The following is a 19,643-nucleotide window of genomic DNA, read 5'->3' as shown; positions in this document are numbered from 1 at the left end:
CTGTTTTCCACGTATCGAACCTAAAGAAGTGTCTGTCCGATGAGACACTTGTGATTCCTCTCGACGAGATTAAAATCAACGAAAACCTCAACTTCGTGGAAGAACCGGTCGAAATCATGGATAGAGAGATCAAACGAACGAAACAAAGTCGCATCCCGATAGTGAAGGTTCGCTGGAATGCCAGGCGGGGACCCGAATTCACTTGGGAGCGCGAAGATCAGATGAAACAAAAATATCCACATCTCTTTCCTAATCCATGATTTGTCTTCTATGTTCGAATTTCGGGACGAAATTCCCTCTAACGGGGGGATGATGTGACAACCCGAAACTTTGTCCGTTTCCGTTACACGATTTCCGTTAATAAAATTTCGAATGCATTAACTTTTCCGTCAAACTTCTTGGTTTTGAAAATAATCTAGTTATGTATATAATTAAATTATTTACGAGTTGGAAACAAAAATCGCGCGGAAACCCAAAAATCTCGAAAAATCAAACATTCCCGGTCTAAGTGAGGTTACGACCGTAAACCTGTTTACGGTCAGTGAAGAGTGGACCCCCCACAACACCCCTATAAATACGATGCCTCCACCTTCATTAGAACATTTCTGGCCAAAAACTCTCTCCTTCTCTCTCTAAGAATCTTAACCGTAAACACTCAAAACGCCTTCAAGCTTCGGAAAACATCGAGAAACCACGTTTGGAGTCACTTTGGAACGTCTGGAAACGCTCATCTCTTCGAAATCAGCAATCAGAACCATTTTTCTTGAGTTTACGGTCCACCTTCAAGAACCGTAAACCCTGTTCTTGAGTTTACGGTCCAACCTTCAAAGACCGTAAACTCTGTTCTTGAGTTTACGGCCGTAAACTCGCCGAGCCTTCAGAAACCGTAAACTATAGATCACAGCCGTAAACATCTTTTTGGTGGTGCTTTTGGCTGAAAACTCACTCTCTTTGATTCGATCAAGTCCCGGTAACATTCCTCAACCGAATACAAGTGTTCTTATGACACTTTATTTATCGAAATTGCTAATTTAGATACATATATGTATTTATTTGATAATAGGATTTCGTTAAGTGTCGTGCAACAACTCGAGGATCTTTATTTTCAGTCAACGATTTCACGCAACAACTGTGAGTGCATACCCCTACATTTTTCCATATTTTCAATGTTTTCAGGGGGGGAATACAAGCTAAACATAAATGTTTTCAAAACTTATGCAAATCTCATACTTTAACCCTTTTGTACTGTGTTGAGCATAAGGGACGTTTTCACAAAAATTTGCATAGTTTTTCGGACACGCTATTCACTATTCATGCAAACTATAATCGGTATAGTTTGGGATTTTCTAAATATCACGAGTACAGAAACTTTCACTATTAAACATATGCACGAAGACAGAAATAGTTTACAGTTACATCACCACTTTATCATGTTTTTTTTCATAACTGTAATTATCATTATATACGGTATACATACAGATTTTCACTACGGTAGAACGCTATTACACTATATGTAAACTAGATTGTACGATACTGTGAGGCGCTACTTCACTACTGTACCCTTAGGTGTACAGGGATAAATCCTACCACTGTATAACCAGAGTCTCCTGGAGGGAGAGCGTGAGATTTGTGAATAGATCTATTCGGGACTGACAATCCCACATCTGGACTGCTAGCTACAGTTAGGCGGGCACGCCTGAGATGTATAAATGTCATTTAACTCGACGCCTGAAGAACGTTGGAAAGGTCACTAGTCATATCAAGCATGGTTATACGACTCACATTATGTATAAATCACCTTTAGTTTACAAATCTGACACTCTTCAACGGTTTTATTTTTACTAAATAGAACTAAAACACACTACGTATACTGGCCAGGCCAGGGTTTTCAAACAAAACCATTTACGCTATGGCTATGCATTCAAAATATACTTCATAATTAGCTTTAGCTAGTCTCATGAGGTAGTATATTCGCTTATCACTACAGTTTTCAGTAACGAACATTCATGGTTTTATACGAAATCGATAACGCTACCTTTTCACTAAAGAAAATATCGGATTTTCTTGGAAACATACATATATTCATGGTTTATTACAGAACATGTAACACTTCATTTTCGCTAAGGAAAATATCGGATTTTCTTGAAACTATACAAATATTTTCCGAACTCATCAACGATTTTCACTACAAGCCACCGCTTATGATCTCACCAGTTTTATGTTGATACTCTTTTAAACTGCTTGTATTCTCAGGAAATCAGTAGACAGATACCTGCTGGGTTTTTGAAGAGTTGAAGCAATAAGAGTTTAATGTTTATATTCATACAAGTTATATGATGTAATTCAAACAAGTTTCAGAACTGATGTAAACATTTTTATTTTAGTATGCACTGTACTGGTTGTGTTGCTATGATTGCTATTATTCATTGGTTGTGATGCTACACATGACGTCCTCCGCCCCGGAACGTTTCCGCCATCGGTTTCGGGGTGTGACAGATATCCCGGTTTCACCGAAGAGTTACTACTTGGAGAGCCGTAGTGTTGTCCGATAATCGTATTATCAAGTGAGTGTATAGTCCCTTTCACAAACACGATTTTAATACAAGTATTGTTTGAATGTATTAAGTATATGTTTTGTGTGAGTGTGTAGTTACTTTCTTCTAACACATATATATGAAGTGTTTGCCATGAAATACGTGCTATGTGTTATATATTGTTTGTCTATTTGATATGGGCGTGGAATTGATGTTTTATACAGGTGTTAAATGATTTAAACTGTGTAAGTATTTATATCTACGAAAATGTTGGGTAGAACATGGGTAGATGAGATATTTGGTGACTATGGAGTTAGCGTCTATTGTATAAACCTTGGTGACTATGGAGTTAGCGCCTATTGTATAAACCTTGGTGACTATGGAGTGACTATGGAGTTAGCGCCTATTGTATAAACCTTGGTGACTATGGAGTTAGCGCCTATTGTATAAACCTTGGTGACTATGAAGTTAGCGCTTATTGTATAAACCTTGGTGACTATGGAGTTAGCGCCTATTGTATAAACCTTGGTGACTATGGAGTTAGCGCCCATTGAGTAAACCCTGGCGACGATGTGACTTCGTGCCTATACCTCAGGTCAATCCTTAAGAATGAAGGATAGATGATTCTTAGGGTAGATCCTTAAGATAAATGGAGATAATGGGGATGGGTAATTGGGTTGATTGTTTGATGATTAAATATAATAAATATATTATTGTGGGTTGAAAACCCTATATGCTCACCAGGCTCCCAAGCCTGACCCACTCAGTTTTCTTTGTATCACAGGTATCGATGCGAAGACCCATTTCACTGAGAGATTATAAGAGATGTAAATCACTAGTGTAAATGAATGTATGATATGTTTATGCTTATGTGTCTGTATCAGAACATGACATCCCGAGGTTTTATTATTAAATAAAAATACATTCTCTTTGAGAAATGTTTTGATAAGTTATTATCATATCTTGTTTTGGGAACAAATTCCGCAACCGTTTTCTTTAAACGATTACTCTGATTTATAAAACAAAGCATAAACAAATCGGTCTTTTCTGGCCGTGAAATTGGGGATGTCACAACCACCATCTTGACTCACATTCATCACCATTGCACACCTTAACCCACCAAAATTTACCACATATCTCCTTATCACCCACCACCAGACGCAACATCACCATCTCCGACCAACTTATCAATTGAAAGGAAAGAGGGTGAATATCGAATTTTTTGGTGATTGATTGGAGGACTGGTGTGTTAATTTCTGAGACCAAGTGAGAGAAGAGGCTGCGATTTTGAGTTTCTGGTTGGGTACCGGACACGCACGCAAGGTCATCGATTCCAATACTAATGAAGCGAACACCAAATACCGATTGCAAAAGAAATCTAGACAGAGAGAAAATAGATAATACGAACCTAGACGCAGTGCAACAAAGATTCGTGTTCTTGTTCTTTAAATCACAGGGCTTGAGTGAGATGAAATCGATTGAAATCTACCCTTCTGATCAACCATTCAATTACCGATTTGAAGTGAAGTTTAGAGAGCAGATAGAGAGAGTGGCAGGTTTGAGGAGAGCGGTGGGAGAAGAGGTCGATCGACCAGAAAGGAAGAAAGAAGGGCAAATGAGTTTCTTTACCAGTCAGCTACGTTTTTTTCACTTACCGGGTCAGGAGATTGATCGGCTATTGATGACCGAGTAATCCAACTTGGGGCTCTACCAAATGGCTTAACCGGACCAAGTCAGCCAAAATTTACTGACCGAGCCCGGTCAGCTCATTATCAAACAACCCCTTAGAGTTTTTCGAAGGGAGGTCAAATGTTTGTTTCGGGTGGTAAAGTTCCACCTCTTCACACACACAACATGCGTAGATCTGTGCATAAGTTGGTAAAAATGTTGTCGTTTTCTTTCACGTTCTTATTAAAAGATTCATTCATGCGATGTGATATTGTTGTCTTTTTTTTTCTTCACATACAAAGTTGTTTGTTCGTAACAAAAATGGTCAAAGAAGTCTGCTCGACAAATTCCTAAACACAAATGTTAAACATTCTTGTATCAAGTTTGGTGTTATGTTGTAAAATTATTTAAAAAAAAAATCCAAATGAAAGTTCCGACTTTCATAGCATCTTTTTTTTAAGAACATAACACGATCTCTTTTAGAATTTTCACAGCATGGTCAATGAAGAACACAAATATTAAAAGAAATAACAAGCATAACTAGAAGACTGAGTTACAGATGGGCCAGCAAGAGACAAATACTTGTGAAATTCTAAGATTAAAATAGGATTTGAGTATATATATATTTTAACAAGGAGGAAATGCTAAGAACTAAATCCCATATGTTTAAATCCCTCGGTCAAAGGATTTTGTAGCAAGATCAGCGACGCTTGTACAGGCATGGCTTCAGTTCAGGCCAATTAATCCCCTTGCTCGCCTTCTTCTTTGGCTGCAAAAAGTTTCAAAATAAGAACAAGACTTAATCCGCCAAGCTATATATAAGTGTTCCTTTTGACTTATAAGCTATATATGTAAGTCCTATTGCAATCATTTACTTTTTAAAAAAAAGGTACAATGGCAAATAAAGAATATCAGGCAAACAAAGCTGTCGAACTCGAACCTTTTTCTTGAAGTATAAAAGTATGAACATTTTATTTGAGAAATCCTGCAAAAAAAATGGACACATATATTAACATGGACACGTGACAATAATTTACTAAAAGGTATCAAGAGAAGATGAACAAACCTTTGATACAGAAGTAAACCCTAGTTCACACACGGCTTCACAAAACGTATCCGGGTCGGCTCCCCCGTTGTTTGGATCAAATCTACTCTTCACCTCCGCTATCAAAAGCCAACCACTGAGAGACAAAATTATTACTTATTAGAAAAAAAATATATATTATTCTTCCAACAACCCCTGGGCTGGCCCACACTGTCCTATCCCAAAAGCACCATGTCAGATGTAGATCAGGTACACAATGACAGTGGTGGAGGCCGGTGGGCCAGTGCCCAGAAGGAGCCCAATCCATTTTGGAATTGTAACTCCAGATCTATTTTAGTGAAAAAGGGGTATTATATAGGTACCTTGATTTAAGTACTCTGTGTGCTTCTTGAAGATAATTTGGGAAATTGGTTCCCATTAGTGAAAGGCAGAAAACAGCAACATCCACAGATGAAGTCTCAAGGGGTGTCTGCAAGGAAACATACATAATACATGTGTTCTTAAATCTTGTCATTTAAACTTTTTTAAAATCTATGAAATTTACAGAGCTTTGAAACATTTTTGATGAGACTTACATTGGACATGTCACAAGCGATCACTGAAGGATCCTTTGAGACAAGGTCTATTGAAAAGACCTTATTCTTTACTCCTTTTGCAAGACGAGCATCCCCTGTTGTACATATAACACTTGTAGATTATTAGCTAAAAACTACACTTAAATGAATCAAACATTTGACATTTAATATAGGGTTAAATTAAATGCAAGAAATATCAATGTATTTTCATTTATTTATTTCCCCTTACTTTACATCCTTGTGAGCTTTGGGTTTTGTTGTTGTTTCATTTATTTGTTTATTATGGGATTCTACTTTCATTTATTCCTATTAAAGTGTTGTATTTTGAAAATTCTACCCAACTGTTGCAATGTCATCCAAATTCAAAGCAATTTTCACTGCTAAGATTGGATAGTCTATCAAAAATCAAAATACAATGTCTTAATGAGAAAAAGAATTGGAAGTACAATGCTCTAGTTAGGTAGATTTATTAAGTATAATGTGTTAATAAGAAACAATAGAAAGAAATAAAATTGGGATAGCATAATAAATAAATAAATAAATGAAAGCAAGCATGCTGATATTTCTTGCATTTAGCCCTTAAATATAAATGTGACAGATGTACATACCACAGCCAAAATCAGCGACAACTAAAGAAGAGGTGTGATCCTTTAGCCACTTCATGATGATATTAACTGGCTGTTCAGGCCAACGCGACATTTGTTCTTGATATCCTGTATGATACTGGTCCAGTGAGTTGAATATTAGTTGCATTATTTAGACACAAATAGTAATATTTTTCACTAGATGTGTTTTTCTGTATTTTGCTCTTTCATGATCTAATCTAGCAAGAAAGGCTGTAAGAACATTCTCTAATCGGGGACAAAATATCTTACCATGTTAAACAATGAAGGGTCTTCTTTAAAGTAGTTGAGGGCTTCATCTCCACTGCATACATATCAATTATCAGATACAGCAATTGATCATTCATATAAATATATGATCCATGCTACAAAAACCTAACCAACAAGATAAACGTTCTGAACACAGACATAGGGTTTTATTCTAAGTATACGATAAAAGATTAGTTGAAATGCAAATCATGCCATAGTAAAACTAAAAGGGATAAAACGAGGGGAAATCTTAGGGCTTACGAGCAGGTATAAAGCTTCTCATTAATCATACGAAAATGGCCTCCTGCTAATTTAGCTTTCATCTGAAACACACAAATGAATAATCATATTCCATCTGGTACAATACATAGAAACAGTTCACGAGATAGGGGGCACCTTTTCGAGAAAAGATAAAGGTTTCGGTAAACTTTTAGCTACAGTGCAGGTTGGAGGCGGTTGTTTGACACTCGAACTGGCAGCGGCGGTGGCGGTGGCTGCCTGCTTTTTTGAGGGGGTTTCGGTTTTCCGGTGGTTGTTTCTCCTCTTACGCTTTCGATTGCGACCGCCCGCCTCTTGATTCATTGTTCTCACTTCTGAGTACGACGGAGTTGGTTAGTGATTGTATCTTCGGGTGGCACTGTTGGTATTAACCTACCATAAGACCCAAGGGAGAGAAACCATATACAGTAATATTATACAGGGGTATCAAATGTAAAACATCTAGAGTATGGGGTCTTATTACAATTTATAAAAATAGAGCCAAGAAGAGAAGACCGAAGAGAAAGAAAACATCGAGTACAAATAATAAGGAGCATCGTACAACACCAACTTTTGGTGGCGTTTCTTTTGCGGTTATAGTTTTCAAGTATATAACATTAGTTTATCTGTGCAAAGCGCAGGACATGTAGTTTTTTATGGCAATCAGGACATGTAGTTTTTTATGGCAATCAGGATATGCATATATTTTTAAAATAAAATTTAAATATAAAACTAAACGAAGTGAGCTTTGCACTCATGGCAAAAATGTATTTTTTGGAAAAAAAAAAAATAAAAAAAATCAGGATCATCCAAGGCAAAGAAGACGAATGTATTTTATAAAGAAGCACATAATAGAACTCCTTTTGCGATAATGTCATTATGTAAGTTATGTTGGTATGTAAGAATGTGGACATTCAACAAAGAATAATATATTTTGTATGAAAGATATGGTGTGATAATATGTAAATACATGTAAAACAATTTATACATACTACATTGAACAAATAAACAAAAGTTGTCGAACCCCCTCCTCCCCTATATGATCTTTTAACATAAATCACATCAAGATGTTGTGGTACCAATTTCATTAGGATTAATAACGATTCCATGAACCGGCCCAGATCGGCCCAAAAAGTTTCTTCGAGAGGTATGTGAAGAAGAAAGATCGGGCAATTGGACATGAGATGGTATCGGTGTTTCATTTGAGTGCCCTGAAATACACAGTGCACCCGCATCGTCTTGCCCCCAATAAACTTCCACCATAACTCCATGTGGATTTTCTGTTGAAACAGTTTCTGGAATTCCTATGTATCTTGCTCCAACTGGTATCTATATAAGAGATCATCATAATTTTAATTAGGGATTACATGGGATTAATTTTAATTTTAATGAAATTAAATTTGTGGAAGAAACTTACTTGAAGAGAAGTTCCTGAGGTCAAAGTCAATGTGGTGAATCTACCTTCCGCTGCAGCACTTTCGAACTCTGCCTGTTTTGCGATGTTGAGGAAGACTTCTTCAAGAGTTGTAAGACTCAGTTGGATGTCTGATATACCGAATTCCTCCTCTCTATTTTCTAGCTCCTCAAAGAAATTCTAATAAAAAAAGATCTGAATTAGAACATAATTTATTCACATATGTTATTAATCGGTTGAATGGTTATAAAAAAATAATCAATAAAATGAAAAGTCTTACAGTTAGTAAACCCTCCTTGTGATGTGGGATAACAAAAGTCAGAAACGACTTGTTTTCCTCTTTTGGAACCACATCTAAACGCTGTAAAAACAATCCCAACATCAAATTTTAGAAAATATAACGCGGTTAAATTCAAGAAATAGCAACGAATTTTCATTTATTTGTTATTGCATCCTACTTTCATTTCTTTCTATTACACCATTCTACTTTCAATTTTTTTTTTTTATTAAAGCATTTACTCGATTATGGCAATAAGGGTTAGATGCAAGAAATAGCAACATATTTTTATTTATTTGTGTATAATGGTATCCTATTCTTATTTCTTTCTATTACAATATTATACTTTCACATTTAAGGAATTGCATTTTGAAAAATCTACCCAGTTATAGCATTAGGATTTAGGGGTTCAAAGCAAGCAATAGCAACTTACTCTCATTTATTAGTGTATTATATCATCCTACTTTCATTTATTTCTATAACGACATGGTACTTTCAAAAAAATTCCTATCAAGGCATTGTACTTTAAAAAATCTAGCGAATTATTTTTTAATTTTTTCTTATTAGTACATTATACTTTGACAAATCTATCCAACTACAGCAGTGAAAAATGCTTTATATTTGGGATGGTATTGCTATAATTGGGTAAGTTTCTCAAAGTACAATGCTTTAATAGGAAGAAATGTAAGTATGATGCTATAATAAACAAATCAGTAGTTATTTCTTGCATTTAACACTATATAAAACAATTGAACTTGAGAAAAGTTGCATAATGTAACGTACATCTTTAAAGAACAGCTTCACGTCCTCATGATGTGTCAGTGTCACATTAGCATTGGTCGCCAAGAAGCTTACATTAGCAATGTAACCGGTACCAAATCTTGACTTCAACCTGATTGAATTTCCAATGCAACGAAGCTTACCTTTTGTCATGATTCCAATTCGATCACTTAAAATATCAGCTTCTTCCATTGAATGTGTTGTTAGAATAACGGCTCTCCCTTTTTTTGCATTCTCAATAATGTCCCAAACGTGTCTTCGAGTTATGGGGTCCATACCAGTAGTCTGAAGATATAATAAATAAAGTTCAGACCAAAATGAAAAGATGATTAACGATTGTGGAAAAAAATAAAATAAAAATTTGTTTACCGGTTCGTCTAAGATGACCAATTTTGGTTCACCAATTAGAGCTATTGCAACACTGAGGCGACGTTTCATTCCTCCACTGTAGCTTCGAGATCTCACTCTGGCTGCCTCCGTGAGTCTCACTTCTGCCAATGATTTTTGCACAACCTGTATACCAATGGAAAATGACCATTTTACCCTTTGACTGAATTTAACATTGACTTGAATGAACATAATATTTAACCATAATATCATGGAAGTGCTGTCAGGATAAAGTGCTGTCTTAGTAAATGATGTTTAAAACATATATGAGAAAATGAGGGCACATGTGGTGAGATAAGGGCAAATTTGTAAAAAGTGGGGAAGCCCTCATTTCCCTAATTTCTATGTTAAGTCTTTCTTTCTGCATTAAGTAAAAAAGAAACACACACATGTATAGTTTTTTTAGGGCGCACCGTTTTAAGTGAAGCAGGGGGGAGACCCTTGATACTGGCAAATAGATAGAGGTGTTCTTGACCAGACAGTGCATCCCAAAGAATATCAAACTGCAAAACAGATCCATACACACACAAATTCTTACTTTCTGAATTCTCATCCTTAATAATAATTACTTCAAATGAAAATAGTGATATCAAAAGAAAGTAGTCACCTGGGGGCAAACACCTATCATTTTCTGGATATTTGACATACCAACAGAGCTTCGGATGGAATGTCCGTATATGAGAGCTGTTAATCATAAGACATTTAAAACTAATGTAAAATGTAATCTCATTAAAAAAAACTGCAACAGGTAAACATCAACACAAAAAGAACAGAATACCATCTCCTTCGGTGACTGGTGTAATTCCTGTTAAGCAATTAATTGCAGTAGTTTTTCCAGCTCCATTTGGTCCTAGAAGACAAAAAAGCTGATCCTTTGGAAAGTTCACCCATAACCCCTGAAAATAACTTAATACTTAAAGCAGCTTATTCACACACAAAACACTTGTACAAGACCATTAAGACTGTTTTCTTATACAGGACAGGACAAGCTTTTGAAGGCTATTTTCGATGATGACAATGAGAAGGGCATTCAAGTCTTTTCACATACAAGAGATAAAAAACGAGTCATGTCCCACCTTGTTGGTGGGAGAAAAAGTTGCAATCAAACAGAGCCTAAACAGATAGTTTTGTACCTTGAGTGCATGATAAGGTGCACTTCTCTTGCATTTAAAGCAACCAATGTTAGTTCTTCCAGGATATATTTTCACAAGCCCATGTATCTGAACAGCAAGATTTGGATCAACAGCACCTTCTCTATGTTGTTGCTTCACAGTGTTTTCCTCTTGGAGTACATCTTCATCATCTGGAGACGTATGTTCCGATGTTGGAACAGACCGCATGCAACTACAAATCGATCCCTCTTAAGAAAAAACACAGATTAAATTTTTTTAGTAAAATTAATGGACATTGCAAGTCTACAAAGAATATATAGTTACAGGTTCATTCATTTACCTCTCACCCTGTCTCCACCTTTCCCTGACCAGTATCCAGGGTTCAGAAAGTAGAAAGTTGGTTTTCTTACACCCGATGAGTTGGGGAAGATATTATCAAAGTATATTGCAAGGGCAACCCACAGAATAAATGTTAATACAAGCCAAATATAGATATCACTCTGCAAAACATACAAAATATGAAATGAGTCAACTTCAAATGGAAAGAGTATGGATGAGTTTGTTACACAGGACAGGATGGGACTAAACAAACTTTCTAGGGTTATTTTTTATGATGAGGATGAGGAGGGCATTCTCGTCTTTTGCACAGAAGCGATATCGAGAGTGAAAAAGTAGTGATTATCAAATAAATACATACCATATTTATTAGACAGTCATTATCATTTGGTGCACACTTCCCTATTCGGCTCCAGCTGATACCAGGGTCTTCAGGAGTGGAAGTCGCATCAGAAAGCAACTGAAGGGCTTTAGCAAGAAGATTAGGTGGGAAGAAAGACCAGATGATCCTGTATGTGTTAGAGTAGTTGTCACTATAGGGAAATCCAAATACGGTAACCACCTGCATAAAGAAAAAAGTTAAGTCTTAAATCCGAAAATGGATACAGTGAGTAGTGTTTGGTAAATGAAATTAAAAATGAAGTCACCTGTGTCAGAAAGCCAACTATATACACGGAGAAACCGACAGTTGTAGATGAAGTTGATTTTGTGATGAATGATGAAAACATGAACGCAAAACCGATCTGTCAGCAAAAGCTTGAAAATGTTAATCCACCAACATATGGAATGGAATTTGTTTTATATAACTTGAAGAAAGATTTTTTTTTTACCATGTTTAATTGGAAGAGAAAGAACACAAGAAACACTACTTCAAAGCTGTTGTTCATGAAGAAATCAAACCGAAACATCATTCCAAAGAGAACTGTGAAAAGAGATGAAAATAGGGTGATGATTCCCTCCCATGTAAGCCATGATAACCAATAAGCCGTGTCATAAAGGCCCATCATAGACATTGCCTGTAAGGTAAACACTACAGAATTTGAGATATAACTTCATATATGTAAACAGAACTGAACATAAAAAAATAGAAAATCTAAATACCTGGCGAAGCTTGAGTTCTTTCTCAACGATCAAAGAACTAATCTGTAGCACAAAACCAAACATGGCAATGGCCAAGAAGAAACTTGGTCCTACTGTGCCCACAGAAGAGAATGTTTCCACTACCGGATGTGCAAATTCCTTCAAATTGACAACCCAACTGAAACCAGGATCTGCAACATTTTTTGAAATGTTCGCTCAGTTATTTGCAAAAGTGAAGAAGAGATGACAGTCCATAAGTACAAGAAAGGGATTAACAAAAAATAATGTTCTATACCTCCTATTAATGACCTTGCAATTTCGCGTTCAACAGCAATTTGGAGTGGTATTTGGAATTTGAATGTTGGATCTTCAAAATCACCTCGTTTTCCAGCGGGTGTAGAGTTTGTCTGTAAACCGTAACTAATTACAGTAGCATTTCTCTCTAGAAAATGCAGAGCTCCAGGACATTTCATAGGATTAGCAACGAGCCATGCATCCACGTCATTCTTTGATCGAAAAGATTTGACCTATTCACAAGGTCGTGAATGTCATTTCAATGCGAACAAAAGTCATTCTATTCTATGATTCTATCTTTGTTGAAGATACAAATGCTTATGTTTGAAATGAAGCTCTCTAAATCCTAGAAAGTTTCTTACAGAATAACTTTAACCAAATAATTACTTAAACAAAGTAAATTTTTGAAAATCAATGATGATTACCTTGGTAGAAGGAATAGGCCTACCAGGATTATTAGCCCTAATTTGATCAACAATCGATCCAATCCTGGCACTATCACTGCCGCTCCAAACAAAGTCAAAACACGGAAGCTTAGTGTAATACTTATCCTCGCACGGAGGGATCGGAGGATCGATTAGCGGCTCAGGATCTCGTAAAGACTTGAAGGCAGTCGAAGAGCCGAATCGAGCTTCAATTGCTTTTTGTATAATGAAAAGCAAAAAAATAAAGAATATTGATGAAAATAACTGAAGGAATGTGGCTCTCTTGTTCCGCCATGCGAGCAGCAAGTTCTTCGTGAACAAAGCTTTGTATTGTTGAAGCAACAGCTTAAATCCCTTCTGCAATTCCATTTTCACTCTTGCTGTGTATGTTATTGTGTGTATACTAATCTATTGTATATGTTTGTGTGTATCTATGTTGGAAAATTGTGAGATGTAGAAGAGAACTAGAGAAGCGCGGGGTTTTGATAATCTCAGAGCAGTTTTTTACTTTTTTTTTTAGAGCGAATAGGGTGTAACATGTGAAAAATGAATGCCACTGGTTTATATAGAAATTACCATATGTGCCACTGTCAACGGGAAGTCTGATTATAGTTTACAGTAATTACAACTTACCTCCACCAACTATCATAATAGCTACCAGAACCCCAAACATACATCTTGTCATATTTATTATTTTTATTTTGTCGTTCATTTACACAACTTGATAGACAAATAAACCATGATGACAAGTAAAATCATCGATGTGAAGTAATAATAAAAACACAAAAAATAAAGCAATAATGCTTGTATACCCCACAATGTGACGATTTATGTGAGCGAGGAAGATACATATAATAGCATCAAAATATAACTTTTTCTGTTACATAATAACTAATTGTTTTTTAATTTTTACTTTGTTAGTAAGAAGATAAAAATTCATAAAGATGGTCTTGATTCAAGAATGGAAATCGTATATCTTACATTAAGACGACTTGTTACGGGCAACGCCCTTCGGCGTTATTCCGACGTGGCCAACGAAAAACGACGTCATAACACCCGAAACACCGCCCATGGGTGGCGTTATTTGGTGTAACGGGAGGGAACTGCTCCAATTTTCTCAAACGGTCAAATTTTAGGCCGTTTAAAAACGGTCACAAATCCCAAAATACACGTGTGTGTGTGTGTATATATATATATATATACCAATAATACACGTATTTTATCTCAAATTTACCTACAAAATTCATCAATTTCTCTCAATTGCACATTTCTTTCAATTTCCTTATCTTTTCTATTTTTCTATTTACAAAAAATGGATTATTTTGATCTGTTTCATCCATACAACGATGATAATGACGACGATGATATATTTGTGAGTATGATGTACCGATATTCTACGGACATGCTACTGTCAGAATCAACTTCACTACTGACAAGGTGTGCGGTGTCACAGAGATCGTGAAGAATGACATATACGTCTATTACACGATTATTTTGTGGATAATTGTGTCTACCAACCTAGCAATTTCAAAAGAATGTTTCATTTGCGAAAAAATGTGTTTCAGCGGATAGCCAATGGATTGGAAAGCATATATCGTAAATACACTTTTTAGATAATTGTTTTTTAGATAACATAAGTACACATTTTTTACAAATTAAATATATGTTTAGGTATGAATTTTTCCAAATTAGGTATGATGCAAGAGGTAAACGAGGTTTTAAAGGGTTGCAAAAATGTGTTGTTGCAGTAAAGCTTATGGTTATAGGGGAGTCGCCCGCTTCCATTGATGACTATATGAGAATATCGGAGTGAACTGCACGAGAAAGTTTGTAAAGATTGGCGAGAGGTGTTATCGAACCTTATGTAACATCCATAAAAATCATGTCAAATTTAAACTTTTTAAAACATTTAGAAACCAACAGTTATTACAAATTTGTTTTCAAAATAGTTCTACATCAGAATATCCCAGAAACATAGTCATAAAATGTGAGGAGCGGTACGATCACACATTTGCCTTCCCGCGATCATCAGAAGTACCTGAAACAATAATCGATAAATGTAAGCTCGAAGGCTTAGTGAGTTACCCCCAAAATACCAACGCCATAAATATATCAATAACATATAACAAACAACATGCATAATGAGCCATTAGCCTGAATGGTCCGCCTCGCAGGCCTTCAGCCTATCTGGACCACTCTCCAAGCCTTCGGCACGTCTGGACCGCCTCGCAGGGCCTACAGCCTATCCGGACAGCTCGTCGGGCCTTCGGTCTGACTAACATGCCCTCCTGGGCCTGTAGTCTATCCGGACCGCACTCGGTATGTTGGCCTTTAGCACAAAGCAGGTCCGCCTCAACCCAAACCCCAATCAAACAAACACGTGCACATAATATCATACGCTAGCATATATAACAGTCAAACTGATCTAACAGATCATCAATCATAGCAACATCCTATAACCAAGATACAGACCTAACCGGCCACTAACATAGCATCATCCTATATACCAGGATACCGACCTAACCAGTTCACTAAGCATATCACCATCCTAACTACCAGGATGTAAATCAATAAGAATATCATGCAATAAACTCGGATACAAATCCGAAAAGGGCCGACATTGGTGCCTTAGACCCTGTTGATATAGTGATGATAACTCACCTCGCAATGTCGATCTCAACTGATGAATCGAACTCCTGAATCGCCGTCTCACCAAAATCCCAACTATCCAAAATAACGAATATTAAGTCAATAAATGGGAATACTAATCTTGACTAAGAATCCACATAGTCCATTTCTAATTTGGTCCAAGACCCAATATCAAACCCTCTATCCGATAGTCCATATACATAAGCCCATTTAATGGCCCAATTTTCCAAATTGGGCCCAACTCCCTAATTGGGCCTCATTGTAAGATCTATTCCACTAATGGCCCAAAACTCATGTATTCAGAAAGCCCAGCAAGACCCAAGTCCAATTAGACCAAAAAGGGCCCAATCCCGAAGCCCAACAGAGGACGTCCGCGGGACGTACTCCTCTGGTACGCTGGGCGTACTCTGCATGACGTTGACCACCATCGGGGTGGTTGACCCAGTACGCTGGGCGTATAGAATTTAAGCGGAGCGTACACGGGGTTTTGCCAAAAACTTAATTAGTGCTTAATGGCTCAAGCACTTAAGCCCATATTTCAGATCCATTGACCAAATATGCCTAAGAGTCATAAAGTCTCGAACTTTAACACTTTGGACGTCCAGAAAGTTCTTAACACATGGTCTTAATCCATTAAGACCTTCGTATTCCATGCATGAGACACATTTAGCTATTGTGGCCTCGTTTTTATCACTTAGGACCCCTTCAAGGGTCTGAAAGGACAACTCATCTCGTCCAAATCACATCATGCACCAACTTGGGACTTTTGGGACAAGAAATGGTTCCTTAAAGCTAGAATGGCAAGATCTATAACATACAAGCATAAAGTTTGAAGCTTTTTACCTTATGGAGCTTCTCTAGCACAAGGAAACTTCATATCTACAAGCTTGCCTTCATTCTCCAACTATTTGATGCAATGTCTTCACCTTCAAGAGCTCAAAACACACACCAACTCACACTCACACACAAACTAGGATTTGAGACGTTTTCTGGGATATGGAGGCTAAGAATGATGAGAGAAAATGGGCTATAAGGAGGTTTATATAGCCCCTAACCCTAAATATTAGGGTTTTCTCCTGACATAAGTACGCCCAACGTACACAATTGTACGCCCAGCGTACAAAGACACGCCTTAGTACACCCAACGTACCCTTATGTACGCTCAGCGTACTCCTTCCTAATCCTAGGTTGCAACCTTGGCCCTTAGACTTGTCTTGGCTCTACACTTCAAGGTCTTCAAATGGCAATAATGATAGAAGAGAGGATTCGAAAATACCTACAAAATCTCGGGATGTTACACCTTCAGTGACAAATACTTGTGCAAACCTTCATTGAATGACACGCAACAACTATATGCGACGCATGAAGAACGACATGCTTTTCCGGATATGCTTGGAAGCATTTATTACACAAAGTGGATATGGAGAAATTATCCTGTGGCATTGAAAGGTCAATACACAAGTGGTCATCTTGGAGCGCCTTCGTTGGTATTAGAGGTGGTTGCTTCACTAGACTTATGGATTTGACATGTTTTTTTCAGAGTTGTGGGTTCTAACAACGATGTAAACGTTCTTGATCAGTCACCAATATTTCATGACCTTTTGACAGTAAAGGCACCAGATGCCCATTTCACAATGAATGGAAATGAATATAAGTTTGGGTATTACCTCACAGATGGATATATATTCACCATATTCCATGTTTGTGAAGGCGTTTCGACACCCGATAGAACCACGAGACAAAATTTTCAAGAGAAGACAAGAAAGAGCACGTAAGGACGTGGAACATGCTTTCAGAGTTCTGAAAACAAAATGACACATAGTTGAACATACGGTACGACCATATCACTTGGACACTCTACGGGATATTATGTATGCATGCATCATAATGCATAACATGGTGATTGAAGATAAATGATGGAACATTGCATAATATTCGCCTACGGAACCTCGATACATTCAATTTCAACCAGGGACAACAAAATACTTACGTAGAGTCGTTGACATTCAAGACCAACGAATACACAAGTAACTTCGAGAAGATTTGACAGATCATATCTATGATGGTACCGAAGATGAATAATTTAGGAAAAAATGTAATTTTTCTCATCTTTTATTGTTTTTTAGGTTTTTAAATGTTTTTGTCATTTGTTGTAGTTTTTTTAATGTTGTTTTTAATTTAGGATTTATTAATATTTTATTTTTAGTTATGCTATTTTTAATTTATGATTTAATTTATATGATAATTTTAAATATCATGACATAAAAAAAATAGAAAAAATAGAAATTAAAAACATCAAATAAAAAATAAAATAAAAATAAGAGATGTTATCACATGTTATTTGATGTTATCCATTTACATATTGAGTGTTATAACACCAAAAGTGTGACTAAGATAATAAGTTGGACATTTTGGATATGATAACATGTTGTACACACCCAATAAACTAACTAAGAACATTTTATGCGGCTGTTTATAGGCTTTGGGATAGGGACTAGTTTGTAAGAAATGTTCAAGATGACAATTACCGTATATGGAATTTAAATTATTCACGAGTGTTAGTTGAAATATTGATAAAGAAATACTAATATAGTCAGAAAACTTCAAAGGCCTTTTAAGGCTGTATAAAATAATGCGTCCATACTTGGTATGATTCAAATTTGGGAAAAATGAGTAATGAAATAATTACTTGTACATAAAGCAAAGGCAAAGTCTATGTTTTTATAGTAGTTTCTTATTTAAAAATATTTAGTCATTTATGTGAACGCACGTATCACAATACCAAGTAATCCTAGTTTTGATTTTTTTTAATTAAAAATCAAATTACGACATTGAAATATTTAAAATTCTATACAATTTTTTTTAAAAAGAAAAAGAAAAAGGCAGTGCATCAATGCTGAAAAATATTATATATAATAAAAGTTTTACATAGACATAACAAGTAAACGACCAATAATTTGTGCCACTAACCATTTTTTGGATAACAAAATTAATTCTTTTAAAAACCACATCCATAAATCTAGGGGATCATAAAATTATTATGCATTACCCCGTTAGACTCTATTGAAAAGTTCGACAATATCTGATGCAAGGAAACCAAAAATATCAAACATGAAATATATAAACGTGTGTTGATTTTTCTTGTACGTTTTATCATGTTTTGTCATTTTGCATGAAGAAAACAGTCTATCCCACAATGAAAACCCACTCCTCAATCCACAAGAGAGTAAACCTCTGTTAGATCCACACATGTGTGTTTCTCCTACCCATCCAAAAACTAAATATATCGGTTGATCTAAGTATTGACCGTCCTTCCAACGGATAAGTCAAAAAAGTTTATATGTTACTATTTTTTGGTAGAAACTCTGACACGACTAAATATGTCAAAAAGAATATCCCTAATCAAATCGTATCAGTATTTGAAACCCAATAGCTCTTTACTCTACAATGTATTTAAATGCAATTTATCATAGGAATCTTACAATGCATGTGGCATGAGATTTCCAAGAGATTTTTCACCATTGAAGTGTGCATATATAAAATATTATTTGTATGTAATATATGATTATTTATCGGTAAACTCGATCGTAATTCTATGTTGAAAATAGTTTAGATATGACAAGTTTTAAGAAGATACAAAATATTATATTATTGCAGGCATCAATTGTTGTGTTATGACAATTGGAAAACTGATGATACGTCACGCTAAAAAATAGAAAGACGGTAAATTTACATTATTATTTAATTTCCACGTACACTTTCAAGAGGCAAACATCACTTTCCATTTAAACTGAATCATAAGTTATTTATGTTATAAAAGTTAATAAATATTCTTTTTTAACGGTATGATAAATTAAAGCATGAAATGTATACACTGTATGAATGAATAATATTGCTTTTACTTTATAGGTAAAGATGTTTTTGCATGTTTTTTTAA

At 35.9% G+C, this 19,643-nt stretch overlaps 2 protein-coding genes across 2 annotated transcripts; both read right to left on the bottom strand.

The window, feature by feature from the left end:
• Positions 1-4,720: 4,720 nt before the first annotated feature.
• On the bottom strand, positions 4,721-7,425 carry LOC145138737 (S-adenosyl-L-methionine-dependent methyltransferases superfamily protein). The gene is made up of 9 exons (XM_079072979.1): positions 7,091-7,425; positions 6,956-7,017; positions 6,698-6,749; positions 6,431-6,545; positions 5,823-5,917; positions 5,610-5,716; positions 5,269-5,383; positions 5,143-5,187; positions 4,721-4,971 (listed from the first exon to the last, which is right to left on the bottom strand). Exons 1-9 carry the CDS (start codon positions 7,274-7,276, stop codon positions 4,903-4,905), a joined length of 846 nt encoding a protein of 281 aa, XP_078929105.1. The 5' UTR covers positions 7,277-7,425; the 3' UTR covers positions 4,721-4,902.
• A 440-nt stretch (positions 7,426-7,865) lies between these two features.
• Positions 7,866-13,588, bottom strand: LOC145137754 (ABC transporter A family member 2-like). The gene is made up of 16 exons (XM_079072221.1): positions 13,058-13,588; positions 12,634-12,865; positions 12,360-12,529; positions 12,089-12,274; positions 11,906-12,001; positions 11,620-11,820; positions 11,263-11,422; positions 10,944-11,170; positions 10,589-10,706; positions 10,418-10,494; positions 10,224-10,313; positions 9,793-9,936; positions 9,427-9,708; positions 8,647-8,727; positions 8,370-8,546; positions 7,866-8,281 (listed from the first exon to the last, which is right to left on the bottom strand). The coding sequence occupies exons 1-16, from the start codon at positions 13,424-13,426 to the stop codon at positions 8,015-8,017; spliced, it is 2,877 nt and encodes a 958-aa protein (XP_078928347.1). The 5' UTR covers positions 13,427-13,588; the 3' UTR covers positions 7,866-8,014.
• Positions 13,589-19,643: the final 6,055 nt, after the last annotated feature.

This window comes from Lactuca virosa, chromosome 1 (assembly GCF_052849685.1).
Source record: "Lactuca virosa cultivar CGN04683 chromosome 1, Lactuca_virosa_CGN04683_v6, whole genome shotgun sequence".
NCBI classification, from domain to species: domain Eukaryota; kingdom Viridiplantae; phylum Streptophyta; class Magnoliopsida; order Asterales; family Asteraceae; genus Lactuca; species Lactuca virosa.
Note: the sequence above shows the minus strand (reverse complement) of the source record. Positions and strands in the feature narration are given on the sequence as shown.

Excerpts from the sequence above, each read along its gene's own strand:
- LOC145138737 (XM_079072979.1), bottom strand. The coding sequence starts at position 7,276 with ATGAATCAAGAGGCGGGCGGTCGCAATCGAAAGCGTAAGAGGAGAAAC. Across the intron at positions 6,750-6,955 it reads GAGAAGCTTTATACCTGCTC|TGGAGATGAAGCCCTCAACT; the intron begins GTAAGCCCTAAG and ends ATATGTATGCAG. Across the intron at positions 5,717-5,822 it reads TCGCTTGTGACATGTCCAAT|ACACCCCTTGAGACTTCATC; the intron begins GTAAGTCTCATC and ends GTTTCCTTGCAG.
- LOC145137754 (XM_079072221.1), bottom strand. The coding sequence starts at position 13,426 with ATGGAATTGCAGAAGGGATTTAAGCTGTTGCTTCAACAATACAAAGCT. Across the intron at positions 12,530-12,633 it reads TGCAAGGTCATTAATAGGAG|ATCCTGGTTTCAGTTGGGTT; the intron begins GTATAGAACATT and ends AAAATGTTGCAG. Across the intron at positions 10,314-10,417 it reads TGATAGGTGTTTGCCCCCAG|TTTGATATTCTTTGGGATGC; the intron begins GTGACTACTTTC and ends TCTGTTTTGCAG.